This window comes from Cavia porcellus, unplaced genomic scaffold (assembly GCF_034190915.1).
Source record: "Cavia porcellus strain 051 isolate PalLab524CR breed Dunkin Hartley unplaced genomic scaffold, mCavPor4.1 scaffold_31, whole genome shotgun sequence".
NCBI lineage: Eukaryota > Metazoa > Chordata > Mammalia > Rodentia > Caviidae > Cavia > Cavia porcellus.
The window spans coordinates 12518545-12536172 of NW_026947514.1; the positions used below are offsets into that span (position 1 = coordinate 12518545).

Consider the following 17628-nt stretch of genomic DNA (forward strand, 5'->3'; position numbering starts at 1 on the left):
ATATGGTATTGGTGCAGCGCTGTCCCCCATCCCTGCAGGTGAAGGAAGAGCGGGACCAGCTCAGGAAGACCCAGGAAGAGGCAGCACACATGCAGAACTCGCTTAAGCGACCTCTGGGCACGTCAGTCACCAGTCCCCAGGAGGAGGCCTGGGGCCCTGGCCACAAGGAGGCCACCATGGAGCTGCTCCGAGTGAAGGACCGGGCCATCGAGCTGGAGCGGAATGTGAGTGCCCTGGCCCTAGTTGCACAGAGAGGGGAGCGTCCTGTTCCCAGTCCGGCTGTCCCTGTGTAACTACTGTAAAGGACGCGGGAGTTGATCAGAGTCCACGGAAGCTTCTTGGATGTAGCTGAACACTTTTTGAGTTGACCTGGCAGGTCCCGTGGGCGCCTCTCATTTGTTGTCCCTTCACAGTTCTAGCATAAGAGGCACATTCAGCCTTTGCTGTGGCGTGTCGCCCCGACTGCCTTGACAGGCGTTGCCTGTGGCTTCTCTGCCAGCTTCTCTTCCTGTAGCCTTTTTCAGGGCTGCGTCCTGGTGCTGTGTTTCACAGCCTTCTGCTGTGTCTGTAAATAAAGCTCTATAGGAACACAGCCATGCCCTCAGTTTATGCATTGTCTGGGAAGCTTTCCCACTGCAGTGGTAGCATTTGGGGGTGGAGATAGAGACAGTGTGGCTGGCAAACTGGAAAGTATTTATCATCTGGCGCTTTATGGAAAAAATGAGCCAGTGTGTCCCAACTTCTTTGGTTTTGATTGCCAGTGACTGTCTGTAGTCCATAGTGATGATTTTCATTATTTGACAGATAAAAAATCCAAGGCAGAATGTATGATTCTCCGAGTCTTATGTGAATAAGGGATCGCATACGAACACAACCCCTCTACCATGTCCTGGTCCCTAACCTAGTTGATGGCACATTGGGGCTCTTTATTGATCCCACATAATGTGCATTGCACTCTTCCTCCTGCTGGCTCCCAGAGTAGGATAAGCTGCAGCCGAGGTCAGCAGGAGGTGGACCCAAAGAAAAGCATTCCTAGGTGCTCCACAGAGAGCAAAAGAAAGCACAGAAGAGAGGAGGAAGGCCGGGGGCGGCTCTGCCTCAGTGTGCCCGGGAGTCACCATCCCTTTGAGTCCCCTGTAATATGTATCTCTCACTGTGTGTGTTCTGGTTCTCAGAAGTTCTGTTGATTGTCCTTTACAAGAGGGCAACTGTTATTTCTGCAGCTGGTGCACGCTGGCTTCTGCCTCCATCCGCACTTGAGGGTTCATTGTAGCCCCTAGGTACTGTGGCCACTTGGCCGCTGCCCGGCCCTGCTTGACTGACACATGCTTCCCTGTCCCCTAGAACGCAGCTCTGCAGGCCGAGAAGCAGCTGCTGAAAGAGCAGCTGCAGCACGTGGAGACACAGAACGTGGCCTTCAGCACTCAGATCCTGACGCTGCAGAAGCAGAGCGCCTTCCTGCAGGAGCGCACCACCACGCTGCAGACCCAGACTGCCAAGCTACAGGTACCAGGCAGCTGGCGCGGGGTGCGTAGAGGAGTGAGCACAGGATAAAACACAAGGGCGTGAGGTGTGTGCCTTGTTAATGAGCTCGCTGAAGTCAGCGTCTTCAGAGGTGATGGTGACTGATAAGCCCATTTCAGAGATTGAGCTTTGGCTTCATTTGCTGAAGTCTTCATTTCTCTGCTTTTACATTCCTGCCCACCTTTCCCAAAGTCTGTTTCTTGCGAGAGTTACCAGGAATGACTTAGAAAAGTGGTCTGGAGGTCAAAGAAGTTGGGTTGAACAATTGACCGGTTTTCTGCAGTGCGAAATCTTGCTGAACTTTTGTGAGGCCAATGTGCATTTTCATCTCCAGGAGGGAAGTGGGCTGTGAAGCTGCCTCCAGCTGTTGGGAGAAGCCCCAGAAGCAGCCCTCTGGGCTGCTGAAGATGCCAGTTTCATTTATGGTTAAAGGTGGTGGGAAAATTAATGATCATTCATTCATGCAGTTTCTGAGGAAACTGAAAATAGGTTATTTATGGAGCAGGGACAATAAACAGGAAATTCTTTGGCCAGGAGACTAGGATTTGTTCTGTGAAAATAAGAAAATAGGATATGGGTTTGTTTTGTATTTTTGTCTCAAAAAAAGTCTTTGTCTGGTTTTAATATTAGAGTAGTTCTGGCTCATGTTTAATTCTCTAATTTTGAGTCATGTTGGATGCAGTATTCCGTAACATTACGTTAGGTTGGTTGACAGTGTTGAGATATTCTTTATCCTTACAGATTTTCTGTCTGCTTCTTCTAGAAAATGAGTTTTTGAAAATAGCAAGGAAATCAGGCACTGTGGTGCATGCCTGTGATCCCAGCACTCGCGAGGCTGAGGCAGGAGGATCATTGCTGAGCTGCAAAGTGAGCTCAAGGCCAGCCTGAACTACACAGTGTCTTGTTTCAAGAGAGAGAGAGAGAGAGAGAGAGAGAGAGAGAAAATAGCAAGGAAGTTACCCAGAGGGAGGCCTTAACTCATGGAGAGGCTCAGCTGCAGTCCGTTGGTGTTGCGTGGTCTGGTCCCCTTCGCTAAGCAGGTCCTTAAGTTCCGGTGGAACCACCTTTCTGGGCCTGGCCTGCCCTGCTGTGCTCCCTGATGGTTGCTGTGTGACCCACGGTGGGGCTCTGCTCTCCTGCAGGTGGAGAACTCCACACTGAGCTCCCAGAGTGCCGCGCTGGCTGCACAGTACGCGCTGCTGCAGGGCCAGCACACGGCCAAGGAGACGGAGCACGAAGGCCTGCAGAGGCAGCAGGAGCAGCTGGCAGCTGCCTACGAGGCCCTGCTCCAGGACCACGAGCACCTGAGCGCGCTGCACGAGCGCCAGTCCTCGGAGTACGAGGCCCTCATCCGCCAGCACAGTTGCCTGAAGACGCTGCACCGCAACCTGGAGCTGGAGCACAAGGAGCTCAGAGAAAGGTGGGGCCTTGTGCACTGGGGACCCTGTGGGATCTGGCGGGTCTGGGTGCAGTGAGTGCAGTGCAGGGAGTCCTCAGGCTCCTCCAGGACTGGCCTTTCTCCCAGCCCACATTCCACTTCCATCCCTCTCCCGGTGTTTCCTCTTGGCTGGCTGCTTCCCATTGTCAGCAATGGGAAGGAAATAAAATGTCACTTTGGGCAATTTAAGTTTGTGCTGGGTACTGAGTGTCAGGGCCGGGGAGCCCAAGGAAAGAGGAGGTGCTGCAGCTGCTCTGAGCTCCGGGCACTCTGCAGAGCACCGAAACCCTGTTCTCCTAAGGATTCTCTCCTTGCTGCCCTTTCCTCTCCCAACCTGTGACCTGTGTGCAGGCGTGGCTGACCTGACTCTGCAGGCCTTTTCTTCCATAACAGCATCTGGCCGGGTGGTTTGCCTTAAAAAACAAAAACAAAAAACAAACGCTTTAGTTATAGACACAATTGTGTCATGAATCCTGTTGCCCACCTGCCTGGTTCAGCTGTGTGATGCCGCTTCTCCCTTCATCTCTACCTCGTGCCTTCCACCCCCACGTCTTTTATTTTGGGAGGGGTAGGTGGAATCTGTATACATAAGATTCTATTCCTTTCACCAAAACGTGTGTTGTCTTCCCCTAGACACCTTTATCTTCCCCCTCCTGTGCGTAGGTAATGTTTGTTGAACGTCTTCTGTGTGCTGGTTAATAAAGTGGAGCAGGCAGTGTTCATACAGCATTTGAGTCAAGCATGAGACGTGTAGGCTCGTGTCGTAGTCCTGGTGTCCCAGGAGAGAGTCCGTTATAATAGCATCTTCTCGTGTTCTCAGTGATGTTGGGGGAAGGCTTCTGCAGGTAGTGTTGAGACTGGGCCTGGAGGTGGAATTCTCGTCCTTGCCCTGTGTTGGCATGCTTGGGTTAGCACCCCTGGTTACTGTGTATGCTTTGCTGGTTGCACATTGGTGTGGGTCTGGGGTGTAGGAATGAAGGCTGTGTTCACTCTGCTCCAGCACTTGGGTTGGACAGGCTCACTTCCTCACCCTTCTAGGCGTTTATCATATATTGTGCCAGGGATTAGGCTGAATAAGACTCCTCAGTCTGCTGTGCAGGTGGGTAGTTAACTAATGATGTAAGTCATGCTTTTCTAAGACATCATAAGAAAGGAGCAGGAGTTGGGGAACCTTAAGGTCAGCCCAGGGTCCTTATTTGTCAAACTTGGATAATTCTTCCAGTGTCATTAGCTTGGATAAGAAAAGTCCTACTCTGAAAGCCAGGCCAGCCTCAAATCTGAGCTCTGTGCTTGGGGCAGCCTCTGTCCACCAGGAGCACAGATGGTTCTCAGCAAAGGGGAGGCAGGACCCTGGTGTCTCAGGGACTCCAACCTTGTGCTGTGCTGTCCCCACCTGTCCAGCCTACAAAAATAGAGTGCACAGAAAATTCAGATGGGATGGGAGGGGAAAGAAAGGGTACGGGCTGTGGCTGGGGCAGCAAAGGTGAGGCGGCTCTTGCACTTCTCAGCAGGTCTCGGACCATGAGAGGACCAGGCTAGGGACAAGTAGAGCAGGGCTCTCAGGGGAGCAGGGAGGGTGCTGAGGAGGGATTAGCTGTTGCACACAGTGGAATTTGGCTGTTTTGTGGTTTCCTTTAGATCTGTTTATGCTCAGTGAACCACCAGTAACTTACTTGCGATTACCAAAAGACAACATAGAGTTCAGTGTAGCCCTGCTCTCGAGTTGAGGAGTAGCCTTGATAGGGGTAGGACACCCAGGACGTGTCTGGTGGGAGGAGGAAGAGGATTCCGGCCGGAGCTGCGTGCTGGCCCAGCCCCTCCTGCAGCTCTTAGCCACCGTCTACTATCCCGTGTTCTCCATCTGCATGCACACTGCTGCATCCCCTTCCTTCTGCATCGAAACCCCTGAACCCAAAGGCCTTATCAGTGTCTGAGTTACCTGTATGAGGGCCCATGCCCAACACCCAGCAGTGTCTCCCTTCCACAGGCACGGTGACATGCTGAAACACAGGGCCGAGCTGGACGAGCTGGAGAAGGTGCTGACTGCTGAGAGGGAGGCCCTGCAGCAGGAGCAGAGGACGAATGCTGTCGCCATGGGCGAGAACCAGAGGCTGCGGGCAGAGCTGGACAGGTGAGTGCCGGCACTACTGTCCACCGGGGGACAGCCCTGCGAGTTCCTCAGCCACTGTGTGTCTTTCTAAAGCTTGTCTTGTTGACATCGGCCAGGGGCGGGGCTGCAGTAGCCCCATATGACAGCTGAGTGGAAGGACTCGGGTGCCCGTGGGAATGTCTCGTGTCTAAGCGCAGTGCATCTTACCTCCCCCCGTGTGATGATGGCTATCTAGCGCAGATGTCTCCATCATTGACTTGAATTAAACCTATAGCACTGTCATGGAAGTGCCTCTGATCCTCCTTATTCACAGATTCCATACTTGTGAATTTTCCTTCTTGCTAGCATTTATTTGTAGCACAGAATTGCACATCTGTGGGGCTTCTGGGAACATGCGTAGAGTCCACAGAATGAGTCCTCAGACCTCCCTGTTCCCAGCTGAGGCCACTTCCTGTTTCAGCTGCTACTGCAAACCAGTCCTTTTCCAAATCTTGATGAGCGCCCTGTGTTTTGTGTTGTGTGCTTTGGGTCTCAGGCGCAGTGCTGAGGTGTGCCTAGTGTTGTGCAGGGTGAAGGGCCGTGATGTCCCCGGAGAAAGTGTATGGAAGATGAGCCTTGCCCGCATGGGAGCTAGAGCACTGCTGGCTACAAATGCATTATTATGTAAGGTGCATTTAAACAAACACACACAAAACAAAAATGCTGCAGCCCGAGGCTCTCTGGAACCTAACGCATTTTCCCTCGGAGCAGTGGTGCAGTATTCACTACCATTTGCCAGGATAGAACAGAGCTAATGCACATATTGAGAATAGGCTGTACTGTTGTCTACCCCCTTTTTATTTAAACACTAAGAGAACAGACTTGGGGAGATAAAGTGAGGTGTTCAAAGTTAATGCCTCAGGCTAATGGCAGAGCCAGGGTTGGATCCTGGTCCTGGCTCCTTCCAGAGTCCTGAAGACGATGATACAAAGTTCTGTTAACTCTGCATCCTTGGGTTAAAGTCCCGGGGGTTCCACTCAGGCGCCTGCAGGGAAAGCATTGAGGCTAGAGGGTCCACACCAGTGGGAAAGGTGAGGGCAGCTCCGCAGCAGTGGGGCCTGGGCCTGGGCTGTCGGTCATTCCTGTGGCTCATGTTCTCCCAGAACCTGGATGTCTGTGTGTTGTGTGAAACATCCAAATTTTTAAACGTGGTCTACTAGGTTTTGAAAAAATAAAATTATACACTGAGCAAGACACACATGTCCAAATCAAGTGTCTGAGTCCTAGTAATTGACCTTTCTGGTTGATTCCTGAGACCCCCCCTAGCAAATTATGATGATAGTTATTATGATGATGGTTAGTGGATTTACAGAATACCCTGCCATCTTGTCCTGTTTATGTTAGGAGTTGAAATTCGGTGTGTAGACCTGGGAATGCTGCTAGGCATAGACAGACTTGGTCTGGCTCAGAGGGGTTTTTTGTTGTTGTTTTCTTGATAGCAGAATCCCTTTTCCCATGTATGTGAGGTGCCAAAGTCACCATAATGAGGAAGAGCTAAGATGCCAAAACACATGTCTCTGAAGCTGGTGTCTGAGCCTGCCCAGTTTCCCTCCAGGCCCAGTGTGGTAGCAGCAAAGGTTCCCTAATAGAACCCCAAAGAGCAGTTTGAAAACCAGCTGTTTCATTTAATCCTCTAAATTTATGCATAAAGAACCCAGAGGCCCAGGGAGGCTGTGGCTTTTCCTGAGGTTGCACATCCTGGTTCCGCCAGAGCTGCAACAGAGCAGTCCCTCTTTGGGACATGCTTCAGCCCCTTCCCCATGTGGCCGTCCACTCCGTAGGGTCAGTTTCCTGCACCAGCAGCTGCAGGGGGAGTGTGAGGAGCTGCATGCCCACACCAAGGAGCTGAAAACCTCGCTGAACACCTCGCAGCTGGAGCTGAACCGCTGGCAGGCGCGCTTCGACGAGCTGAAGGAGCAGCACCAGGCCATGGACATCTCGCTGACCAAGCTGGACAACCACTGCGAGGTGAGGCCGCTGGTGGACATGTCTCGGGGCACTCAGGAGCTTGGGGTGACAGGGGGGCCCCACAGTTGTTTTGCTCCAGGAGGGTGTGTGGGTGGCCCTAAGAATGAGTCAGGCATCCCGGTGGGGATAGTGTTTCTGTCTGTCCTCTGCCTGTGTCCATGCTGTGTTTCCAGATCCCATCATTTCCATGCCCATGTCGTTCTAGAGAAGTGGCTTAAATTTGCAATGTCGTGGGGTTTGGCCAATAGGCTCAGGATCCTGGGACAGTGAGGACGAAACTCATTCAGGTCCATGGTGTCTGGAGCTGTCCTTTCTGATGCACTAGGTGGAAATGGCCATTGTAGGCAGTGGAGCCCTCTTAGTGGACGGGATCTTAGATGGACCAAGGTACACGGAAAGGCCTGGGAGATGGGGGTCACCACATTCCCCCAGGACAGCCCCAGGGGGGCGCATATGATCTTGGGGCTAGGTCTGCTCAGAAACCCTGTCCTTCAACTCTGGGCTGGTACTGGGAGACATCATGAAGAAGGAGACCAAAGCCCACGCTGTGCTGTCACTCTGCAGGACACCGAGACTCTTTTTTTACTTTTTACTTTTATTAGTGCATGTTTGCAGTACATAATGATTGCATTCGTTGTGGGGAATTGATACATGGTACATTCTTTTTTAATTTCCATTTTCTTTTCCTTTTTTAGGAAACTTTTTTTTTTTTTTTGGCCAGCAGTCCTCAAGGTAGTTATAAATACAGACCAACAGTCAGACTAACCAGGCCCAAAAATTATAAAATACGTAAGACTACAACTCAAGGTTCATTTAAATATATTGTTCAGGCTGGCTTGCAATAACTTTTTCTCTTTTTCCTATTTGTCTTTTATAGTTTATTTATATATTGGGTTTCTCATAAGAGAAACTGCAATAGTAAAGCTTGTTTCTGCTTTTCTTCACTTAATATTATGACCTGAAGGTACATTTATTTTCCTGCAGATGACTCAAAGCTTCATTATGGCATAGTAGTGCTCCATTGTTTATAAAAGCCACATTGTCTGAGTACATTTATCTGCTGATTGCCATACTTGCTGCTATTTGAAGTGTACTGCTGTCAGCATGGGTATGCAGAGCATTTGAGGAGATCGTGTCAGGCTGCATGAGGGAAAAGGTTATATTCATGCCAGAGCAGAACTGGCAAGGTGTGGGCGTGAGAAAGGCTGGTTTGCAAGCTGGCGTTGGCTGTGGGAGAACATGTGTGGTTCGGTCAGAGCAGGGATGGCAGATGATGGAGGAGGCAGTGAAACGAGGGCTAGCATGGACCAGTCCCACATGGGCTGCAGGCGTGAGCTGCCATCGTCTGCCTGGGCCGTCATAACAAAGTGCCACGGCTCGGGGACAGCTTAGAAAATAGACGTTTATTTCTCACAGTTCTGGGCCGGGAGTCCCCCAGGCTCTCGCCCTGGCTGGCAGGTGGCCACTTTCTTGTGTGTCCTCGCCCCTGTGGTAATTTCCTCCGTGTAATCTGTGGTTCTTCCCCTCGGGTCCAGAGAGACACCTGCCCTCTCCAATTGTCCGCCCCTGCCTGTGAGGCCATCCTCATCGTAATCTGCTCCTCTAAAGGTTCCACCTCCAAATACAGTCATGCTCTGAGTGACTGGGGGGGTCAGGGCTTCTGTGTGTGATTTAGGGGATGTGGCTCTAGCTTTTGCAGGGCAAAATGTAAGTGAGCGCAGGGCAGACCTGGCCCCTCGCCTCTCCTGAGGGTTGTTAAGCCAGGTTGGTTTGTTGCCAGGGCCTATTGAAGTAGACACACAGCTATCGCATCATCCTTGGGACGGCCTGCCCCGGGATCAGAACTCGACCACAGCGAGGCCCAGTGCACAAGGTCCCCAGGGCTGCAGCCAGGCCAGATCTTTGCAGGGCCAACATAGAATCTCCAGGAAGGGTGGTGCCTGCACCATCCAAACAGCATTGTAGCCGTGATCTGGAAGTGGTTTTAGCAAGGCCGTGATCAGTCACGGTCCGCCCTGCTTTCCCTTCCTCCTCTGCTCATCATGTGCACCTGAGCAAGCCCCAGTAATATTCCTGGCAGGTGGAACCACGGCTTCTCTGTTCATGGTACCAGGGTGCAGAGGCTGGAGCAGCATCTGCTTTCCCCTGGGGTGCACTGGGCTTTTTGCTGTGTGCTTGTCTGTGTCATCTCACTTAATCCTCATGGTGACCTTGGGAGCTGGGGTCTCCATCCTTGTCCCTTGCAATAGTGAACTGGACCCAGTCTCTACATCGAAAGCCTGCAACTTCCCTCTACACCGCGGGGATATTCTACAACAGAAGTTGGTAAACTTCAGCCCACAGACCAGATCGTATCTGCCACTTGTTACCGTGCGGCCCACAAACTAAGACAGTTCTTAACATTGCCTAATGGGCAGAAAAGTCGAATAATCTCTGGTTGAGTAAAAAAATTATATGAAACTTAAACATCAGCGTCTATAAGTAAAGTTTCATCAAATCAGAGCAAGGCTTATGCATTTTCTCTACTAGTGAGCTGTGACAGACACGAGACGGCTTGAAAAGTCTGGAATTGTCACTGGACAATTCTGTCTCTGGTCAGAAAAAGTGCACCACCTGTCTTAAAGCCATCTAGTTGGAACAGAATGCATGCCCCATATGCAATTTATTATTTTTGTAACCATGTTTAAAAAAAAACTTTACAAAATGAAATTAAAATTTTTTATGAAATGAGGGTCTTCTGCATTGCCCAGGCTGATCTTGATGACCTGCCTCAGTCTCCCACATAATTCCTCCCAGGTCCAGGCACACGCGGCTGCTCCCAGGTGAAATTTTGTGTTTTCTTTCCTCTGATGAGCATTCAGCCTCTGCTCTGTGTCTCCAGTAGAGCATGTGTCAGCATAGACCCACCACACTACCAGTGCTCAGCAGCCTCTGTCTGTGTGGGACAGTGCCGTGGCAGAGGGCACTTGGGCAGGTTGTGGGCACTTTGGAGCTTTCTGAGAGTCCATGAGTGCAGAGGTACTGTGATGCCCACTGCACACACTTGCCTTTTCCTTCTTCCGCAAGTTGGGTAGGGTCGTGGAGTCCCTTGGTGCCTGAGTTGCTGTGGGTCTGTGTTTCAGCTGCTGTCCCGCCTCAAGGGGAACTTGGAGGAGGAGAATCATCACCTGCTGAGTCAAATCCAGCTGCTGAGCCAACAGAACCAAATGCTCCTAGAGCAGAACCTGGAGAACAAGGAGCAGTACCACGAGGAGCAGAAGCAGTACATGTAAGGGGCGTGGCGGGGGGTCCCGGACTGCTGTCCCCACCCTCACAGCAGGGCTGTGTTACTAAGAGAGTTCGCTGGAGTGTTCTAGAGTCCTGGAGTGGTGGGGCTCAGCTTATGTGGGCTTTGTCCACTATTCACCACTGGAAGCTTCTTTGGCTTTTGAAGTTCACTTTTATAAGTGATGCCAAGACCAAACAGATGCCTCATCTCTTCCAGAGAGAGGCTTCGAAATTGTGGGGAGTGGGTTGGCTGTGCCCTGCTTGTCCCACCTTGGCCAGCAATCAGGACATGTGAACCTTGGTGCAGGAGCAGGAAAGGTGACAGGCATGAGCGTGTGTGGCAGGGACCCTTTGGGGTATGGGGAGATGAGGCTGAAAAGGGTGGTACTCTGCTGGGAGGGCTTTCCCACCCAGTTGAAAACCTTGGAGTCCCTGGGAGAGGGATGTGAGTCTAGGAGACCTAGCAAGCTTCCAGAAGTGGAGGACGAGAGGAAGGACCCTGGTGCTGGAGGCATAGTAATCCAGGCTGTGACTCCAGCATCCAGAGTGGTTGGACCCCTCTGTGCGGTGGTGGCCCTCCTGTACCTTCCTGTGATGGACAGGGAGTGCTGGCACGAGTGTGGCGAGGGCAAGAAGAGACATGTGGAGGACATGGTCACTGTGAACCCCCAGCTGCTGTCCCCACTCCCTCTGATGTCACGATGCTCCCTCCTGGGCTGCCTGCCTATCTGTTCTCCCCCACCTACCAAGGGATGGTTGGTGTGTGAACCTACACTATAATTTGGGGACAGAAATGACAGTTGCTCAGAGCTGGCCCTCTGTACCCCGAGAGGTGGACTTGCCAGGAGGGGGAGAGGGCAGGTGCTGACTGGAAGATGCAGGAGCCTGGTCCCAGGGAGATTACTGGGTGACGTTTTTGCATTAGAGAGCGTCTGTGTCAGGCCAGTGGGCTGGCGCCCTTCCTAGGACTGGTGAGGGCCTGGCACGTGTGTGGGGCCAAACTCAGCTGCGAAAGCAGCACCACGGAGGCCAGGGAAGACGGAGCATGGACACGGAGCAGACCTGGAGGAGTGCAGCTGGTGTCAAGGCTGCATTGTGTCCCTTTGCCCAGGGTGCAGCCTCACAGCAAAGTCTCACAGCCCTTGGCTTAGCCAGGACCTCAGTAGCTTCAGACATGACGGAACCCACGCAGAGCAGTGACCTCTTCTCCGGGCATTGTTCTCAAGAGAGCAAACCAGGGCTTTGAGCTGTCTGACCGACCATGCAGGAGGCTTCCGGAGTCCAACTGAAGCACTTCTGACTCCCTGGGGAGCAGAAATGCCTTGTGACAGGCCGGGTTCAAAAGGTGTTGCTGGTCCCTTGGTTTGAAAATCAAAACAGCTGTCTGACATTTAGAAATCCGATCTACTCCCCTAGCCTGTGTCCCTTGACCTATGTCCGTTTGCTTGGGGCAGCAGTTGACCCCACCACTCCCTCAGCCTCCCCATACTGGCTCTGCCTCCCGTCTCTACCTGGCCTAGGGAACTATGGAGCTCCGGTCAAGGTGTTGGCAGCTGCCCAGCGTGGGAGCGGCCCAAGCGTGGCTTCTGCCCTGCTGAACAGGTAGATCCTCGGTGGTCTCTGGGTCTCAGGGTCCCCAGATCCGAGGCAGATGCTTCTGTTTGTCTTGTTTGAAACTCGGTGACCAGTGTGGTGACAAGCGCCCCTGGTCTGAATGCCAGGAAAACACCAACCTCTGTTTCAGGTCAGGCCGATGAGCAAATTTGTTTAAAACTTTGACTGAGAGTTTTTCTTTCTTTTCTGTTCACAGAGACAAATTAAATGCCTTACGGAGACATAAGGAAAAACTAGAAGAGAAAATCATGGATCAGTACAAATTCTATGATCCTGCTCCAAAGAAGTGAGTTGATTAAGGTTCTAGGACATACAGATGGCGTGTGCAGTGGGCTTTTCCATGAGACAAGGCAGCAACCCCTGCCCGTTTGCAAGCCCCATCTCTACCACCTTGCTATCTGGCTGTGTGCTCCCACCTGTCCTGTGGCGAAGGGTGGCGAAGGGTGGCCGACCTAGATGAGACACAGACTTCATTTGACTGTGAGCCCTTTTGGAGGCAGAGTGGGATCTCAGCCGCTGAAGCCTGATGGCAGGGCGGCCCTTGTCAGGTTTCATGTTAAGATGCAGAATAGCCATGTTCCTGTGTTGGAAGCGTCGGGTGAAACACCAGGCCCAGCGCTGCAGTCCTTAGACCCTGACCACAGTCTCTGCTTCCCCAGGCAGCGGCCCCTGGAGCTGCAGCCTCCATCCTGATCCAGGGCCGCAGGAGTCCTCATCCAGCCCAGCGGGGCCTTGAAGTTGAAATCACCCAGAATCTCTTGAAGGGACTCTGGTGAAATGGCAGAGCCTCATTCCTAGTCTTCTGTCTGACAGAAAAATTGTAGCTGAGGCGGGGAGTGGGGTGAACAGGGGACTGTGAGGCGGGGTGGGGGCCCAGGCAGCTTGGTGCTGCCTGCAGGTTCCTGACTCATTCTTTAAACACAAACAACCCAATTCAAACAGCCCACTCCCCTCTGCCCTCTGCCCCCGGTCCAGATTTCCCAGTGCCAGGGAAGGCTCAGTGGATGCTGGCTTATTTCATTTGCTAACTTCAGCAGAAAGTATTTCAGAAGATGACTTTTGGACAGAAAAACCACCAACTTATCTTAACACAGCCACCCTGCCTTCATGTCATTACAAGAGTTGCCTGTTTCATGTGAGGTTCCTGTCCCTGTCCCAGGACTGGGGATTGAACCCAAGGTCTTCACATTGAGCTGTAGCTCCAACCTTTTAATGTATTTATTTTTAAAAGTTTGAAACAGGGTCTCACTAGCTTGATCAGATGGGACTTGAACTTGTAATCCTTCTGCTTTGAACTCCCAACTGCTGGGATTACAGGCCTGTGCCCCCAGGCCTGCCTTGAAGTTCTCTTTCTATGGACACTGGTTGGAATTTCTTCCACTATCACCCAACCTACACATAAGGGTTGGATTCTACATCCTGAGCCCAAAAATGATCATGGCAGGGTGCATGAAGGTTGCTGTCCTTTTTTATTTTTTTTTCTTTTCTAAATGTGCTGGGCCTGAACTGCAGGCCCTCACCGGCTTGGCCAGTGCTTCACCACTGAATCACACCCCAGCTTGGCACCACCATTCTGAATCCCAGGTTAAGGGCCACACCTCACAGGCCTATGATAAGAATCCCATGCACTTTAGGGAACCCACGGGGGGGGGGGGGAGTGGGAGTATTGGTTATAGCTCTTAAAAATATCCTCCTAACTAGGAAAAACCACTGGATTGGAGCCAAAGCCTTAGTGAAATTCATCAAACCAAAGAAAGACGGTTCCAGAGAGCGAGTAAAGTCAACCACAGACAGCTCTCCCTGGCAGCCAGAGTCCACAGACCCTGCCTCACCGTCAGCCCCTCAGTCTCTCCGGTTGCAGCCGGAGAACCCCAACAGTCCCGCACTGGCCTCAAATGGCACCGAAGAGCGTGACACTCACAACGGGCCTTCGGGGAAAGGTAGGTGCAGCTCCGCCCAGCTGCGGTGGGGCTCGGGGAAGGAGTGTGCATGGCCAGTGTGTGACTCTAAGAGGTGTGTGCCTTCTACCTAGGCTTGCCAGGAGCCAGGTAGAAACCAGAAATCTGTGTCCCTGTTATGGCAGTGTTGTCCCGTAGAACACTTAATCAAGGAGCAGGGTTCATTGCACAGACGAATACCCAGGGCTCTATTTAAGCAGGCCCCATAGAGACAAACGAAGTAGTGTATGTGTTGCGGGGGTCCCTCAGCTGGGTCAATTGTTTGCTCTACAAAGCGGTTTTCTATAGGGAGATTCCAGGGGCGTTTAATGTGCTCCTCCCGGATCCAAGGGCTGCAGGAGGTCCTGGGCGGTTCTCCTGCTTTGTTCTCTGAAAAGCGGACTAGGTTCCTTCTCTAGCCACACGCATCCTTGAGTCACAGCGGCTGTCGGACACAGTGTCTGTCTTCCTCCAGGATTGTCATTCAGAGCATGCCAAGGGTTCTGAAATACGAGCAGGATTCCTAGTTCTGTGTCCTGTGTTTTATTCGTGCTCAGAGGCCAGATGATCTGCAGCTACTGTATAGCACTAAAGGAAAATGCCTGGCAATCAATAGTGCGGTACTTGGCCGCTGAGGAGTTTTATTAAATGCTGGTATAGTAAAAGAGCGCTTCTGAAAGACGGGCAGGTTTTTACTCACGCACTTAAAAGGAAAATAGGGGCCAGATAGATTGCTGCTGGCAGTAACAGTGCCATCACAGGTACTCACTGGCCTGTGGCGATTCTGGTAACAGACACTGGACACTGTGCCCTGATTTCAGGTTTGTTAGATGTGGAAAACCTGGGCCTTGCACTCTAGTAAACACAGGTTCCTGTCAACTCTGAAAATTTCAAGTTTATTCTGAAATCATTTTTAGATTATGTAAACCAGGCCTGGACCCTGAGTGATTTCAGTCTTAGCAGAAGACACAAGGACTTTCTGGAGATCCTGTTAGGGAGCCTAGCGTTCTTGGGCTGGTAGTTGAGCCCTGAGGACCCATGACAAGTGCTCCGAGTTGACAAGTGCACAAGTCTTTTAGAGTGACATGCACAAGTACCTGGTTTGGGAGTAGATGCTCAGTTGTGGTTTCTGGACCAGATGAAAGTGATAGAGGTCTGCATAAATGGCACCTGGGGGCCTGTTGTGCCTCATACCCATGCTATCACTCAAGGTTTGTTTTTGGTTTTGAGACAGGATTTCACTGTGCAGTTCAGGCTGGCCTCAAACTTGAATCGATCCTCCTGCCTCAGCCTCTTAAGTGCTAGGATCAAAGGCATGTACCACCACACCTGGCCATCCCTTGAGTTTTGACATTTATCATCTCAACTGTATTATTTCTATATTTAATTAACTAACTAACTATAGTCAGTTTAATTGAGTGGGAAATTGCTTGCTTAGTCTGAACAGTTGAACCAATCCATGAATCAGTAGGTCAGTAATAGTTACCTGGAGCAGCTACATGGCTTGAGGGCTGTCTGTGTCTCATTTAATCCTCACCGCCCTATGAGGCAGGCATCATTACCCCTCTACACACACAGTTCTTTTTGTATATCGGTACTAGGGATTGAACTCAGAGCCTTCATTCGCACTGAGCTACATCCCCAGCCTTTTTTCAGTTTTGTAAATTTTTAGACGACACCTCACTAAGTCGCTAAATTCCCTAGGCTGGCCTTGAACTTTGTGTCTTCTAGCCTCAGACTCACCACCAGATTCCGCTGCTGTCCATTTTGAAAGCCAAGAAAGTAAACCTCAACCGGGTTAAACGCTTATAGTAAGAAGGAGCTGAGCACAGATCAGCTGAATTTGTGCTGCCTGCAGTTTAAGCTTCTTTGGCTGCAAAAGACACTAAACAAATATGGCCCCTGGCTCCTGCTTAGAGCCTCTCTGATAAGGCTCACCCACAGGCCACCTGCATGTCATAAATTGTCCCTTATTCTGTGCTGTGGGCCATGGCCACCAGGTGGCGCTCTGGAGAAAGATATAGAGATAGTAAAATCCAAAATCCCTTACGGTGGTGGGGCACACCTTAATCCCAGCTCTTCAAGAACCTGAAGCAAGATTAAAAATTCATTGCCACCCTGAGCAGTTTAGCAAGACAGTGTCTCAAAGTAAAAATTAAAAAACAGTAAAGCATGCTCCTTTGTGGGTTCATTTTCCCAGTACCACCACCACCACCAAAAAAAACCAAACCACTTAGGTTGGTTACTGCTAAGATGTGTTGAGGACACTGGACCAGCTGTCTGCTGTGTGACGATTGTGTGTTTAAAGGGCTGGGAGTGGAGAAGAGTTAAAAGGAAATAGCAGCTGTTCCTGGCATTAAGGAGCCAAGGGGATGTCAAAGGTGTTTTATTATATGTAGCTCCTCCTGCCAAAAGGTGACTTTGGAGACGTAGGGGTGATTTGTGAGTACACCAGGTGGACTGCTGTGACGGCAGGCTGGGGGCTTGTCGTGAAGGTTTCTGAGGAGTTTGCAGGGCACAGGGGTAGTCTGAGATGAGTTACAGGGACCCTGTCATGAACGTGGGTGGATGAGTGAGAGAAGCCAGCTCCTGATTTAATAAGCATCCTTATTTCATCACCTAACACCCCGAAACTGAAAATCATCCAAGCCGTGGCTCCTGGGTGCGGTGAATAACTCTCCTCATGTGCTAAGGGAGTACCTTGGTGGCATAGGGGCCACTGAATTGACTAAAGTGAGTCAGGATGTAAAGGCCTCGCCAAGCACCCGGCTCGAGTCTGAGCTCGGAACCTGAGGGCCAGCGATTCTGCTTTCCTTAAGTGCATTTGGCTACTTGAGATTCATTTGTGATTATCATTAATTTCCTTTTTTTTTTTCTTCCTTCCTCTTTCGGGTTATCCGGGTGATAACAATTTAGCAGCTCAACACAAAAAGAGTCCCTTTTTGAGAAGCAAAAGCAAGGACAAAGACAAGTCTCCAACGGCCCACCCGACTCTGTCTAAACGCCTGCGGTTCTGGTCTTCCTCCGACATCCCGTCCTCTCCTAACGAGCCTGTCTCTTTCTCAGACATTGGAGATTTCTAATCCCTCCCTTTACCATGTGTCTGCACCATGTTGTCCTCCTCCATTTCTGAAATTCAGACCAAGTCAGTACCTAAAGGCTGCATGGCCTCTAGCGGACCCTTCCTCCTGACCCCAGTTCCAAATTAGCCAGCGTGGATTCTGAGTTCAAAATAGAAGATGAGTTGTCACACTCTGGACCACTTCTTCAGCGCAGCACAGTTTTAGGGGACCCTCGGGACATAGGCGCCTGTGTCCTGGGGCCGGGATGTCCGTGCTCAGTAAGTCGTGTGACTTGTGTGTCCCCGTGCTCCCTGCCCTTGCAGGCTTCTGTCATGCCCGTGTGTCCAGCAGAAGTGGTCCGTGTCGCTGTGCTTCCCAAAACATGTAGTCTGCATCAAGTGAGGTTTTACAGACTTTTAAGGTACACTTTAGCAGCTAAAGTTAGAATTGCTGCCCCGTGCCCCCATCGTTGTGAGAACGCGAGTGCGGGCACTGCTGTCGAGGCCCGCGGGAGGGGGCTCTGTGCTTTAAAGGAGTGACTGCTCTGTTGGGCTGCACAGAGCAACTGGATTGATCTTTGTCCAGAACGAAGTTCTGTGGCTGTGCTGTGCTCCTGTGACATCTTGGATGCTGAGATTAAAACAGCAGTGGACAAAAAGCACATCGGCA

At 51.3% G+C, this 17628-nt stretch overlaps 1 protein-coding gene across 7 annotated transcripts in view; it reads left to right on the forward strand.

Annotated features, from left to right (window-relative positions):
- Ccdc88c (coiled-coil domain containing 88C) overlaps positions 1-17628 on the forward strand; it is a 116979-nt gene that overhangs the window by 87170 nt on the left and 12181 nt on the right. For all 7 annotated transcript variants that reach the window (XM_063241157.1, XM_063241158.1, XM_023566130.2 and 4 more), the window contains 8 exons: positions 39-224; positions 1345-1506; positions 2667-2944; positions 4950-5093; positions 6893-7079; positions 10202-10347; positions 12157-12246; positions 13662-13900. In XM_063241157.1, coding sequence (XP_063097227.1) covers positions 39-224; positions 1345-1506; positions 2667-2944; positions 4950-5093; positions 6893-7079; positions 10202-10347; positions 12157-12246; positions 13662-13900 — 1432 coding nt within the window. The remainder of the gene's footprint in view (positions 1-38; positions 225-1344; positions 1507-2666; positions 2945-4949; positions 5094-6892; positions 7080-10201; positions 10348-12156; positions 12247-13661; positions 13901-17628) is intronic.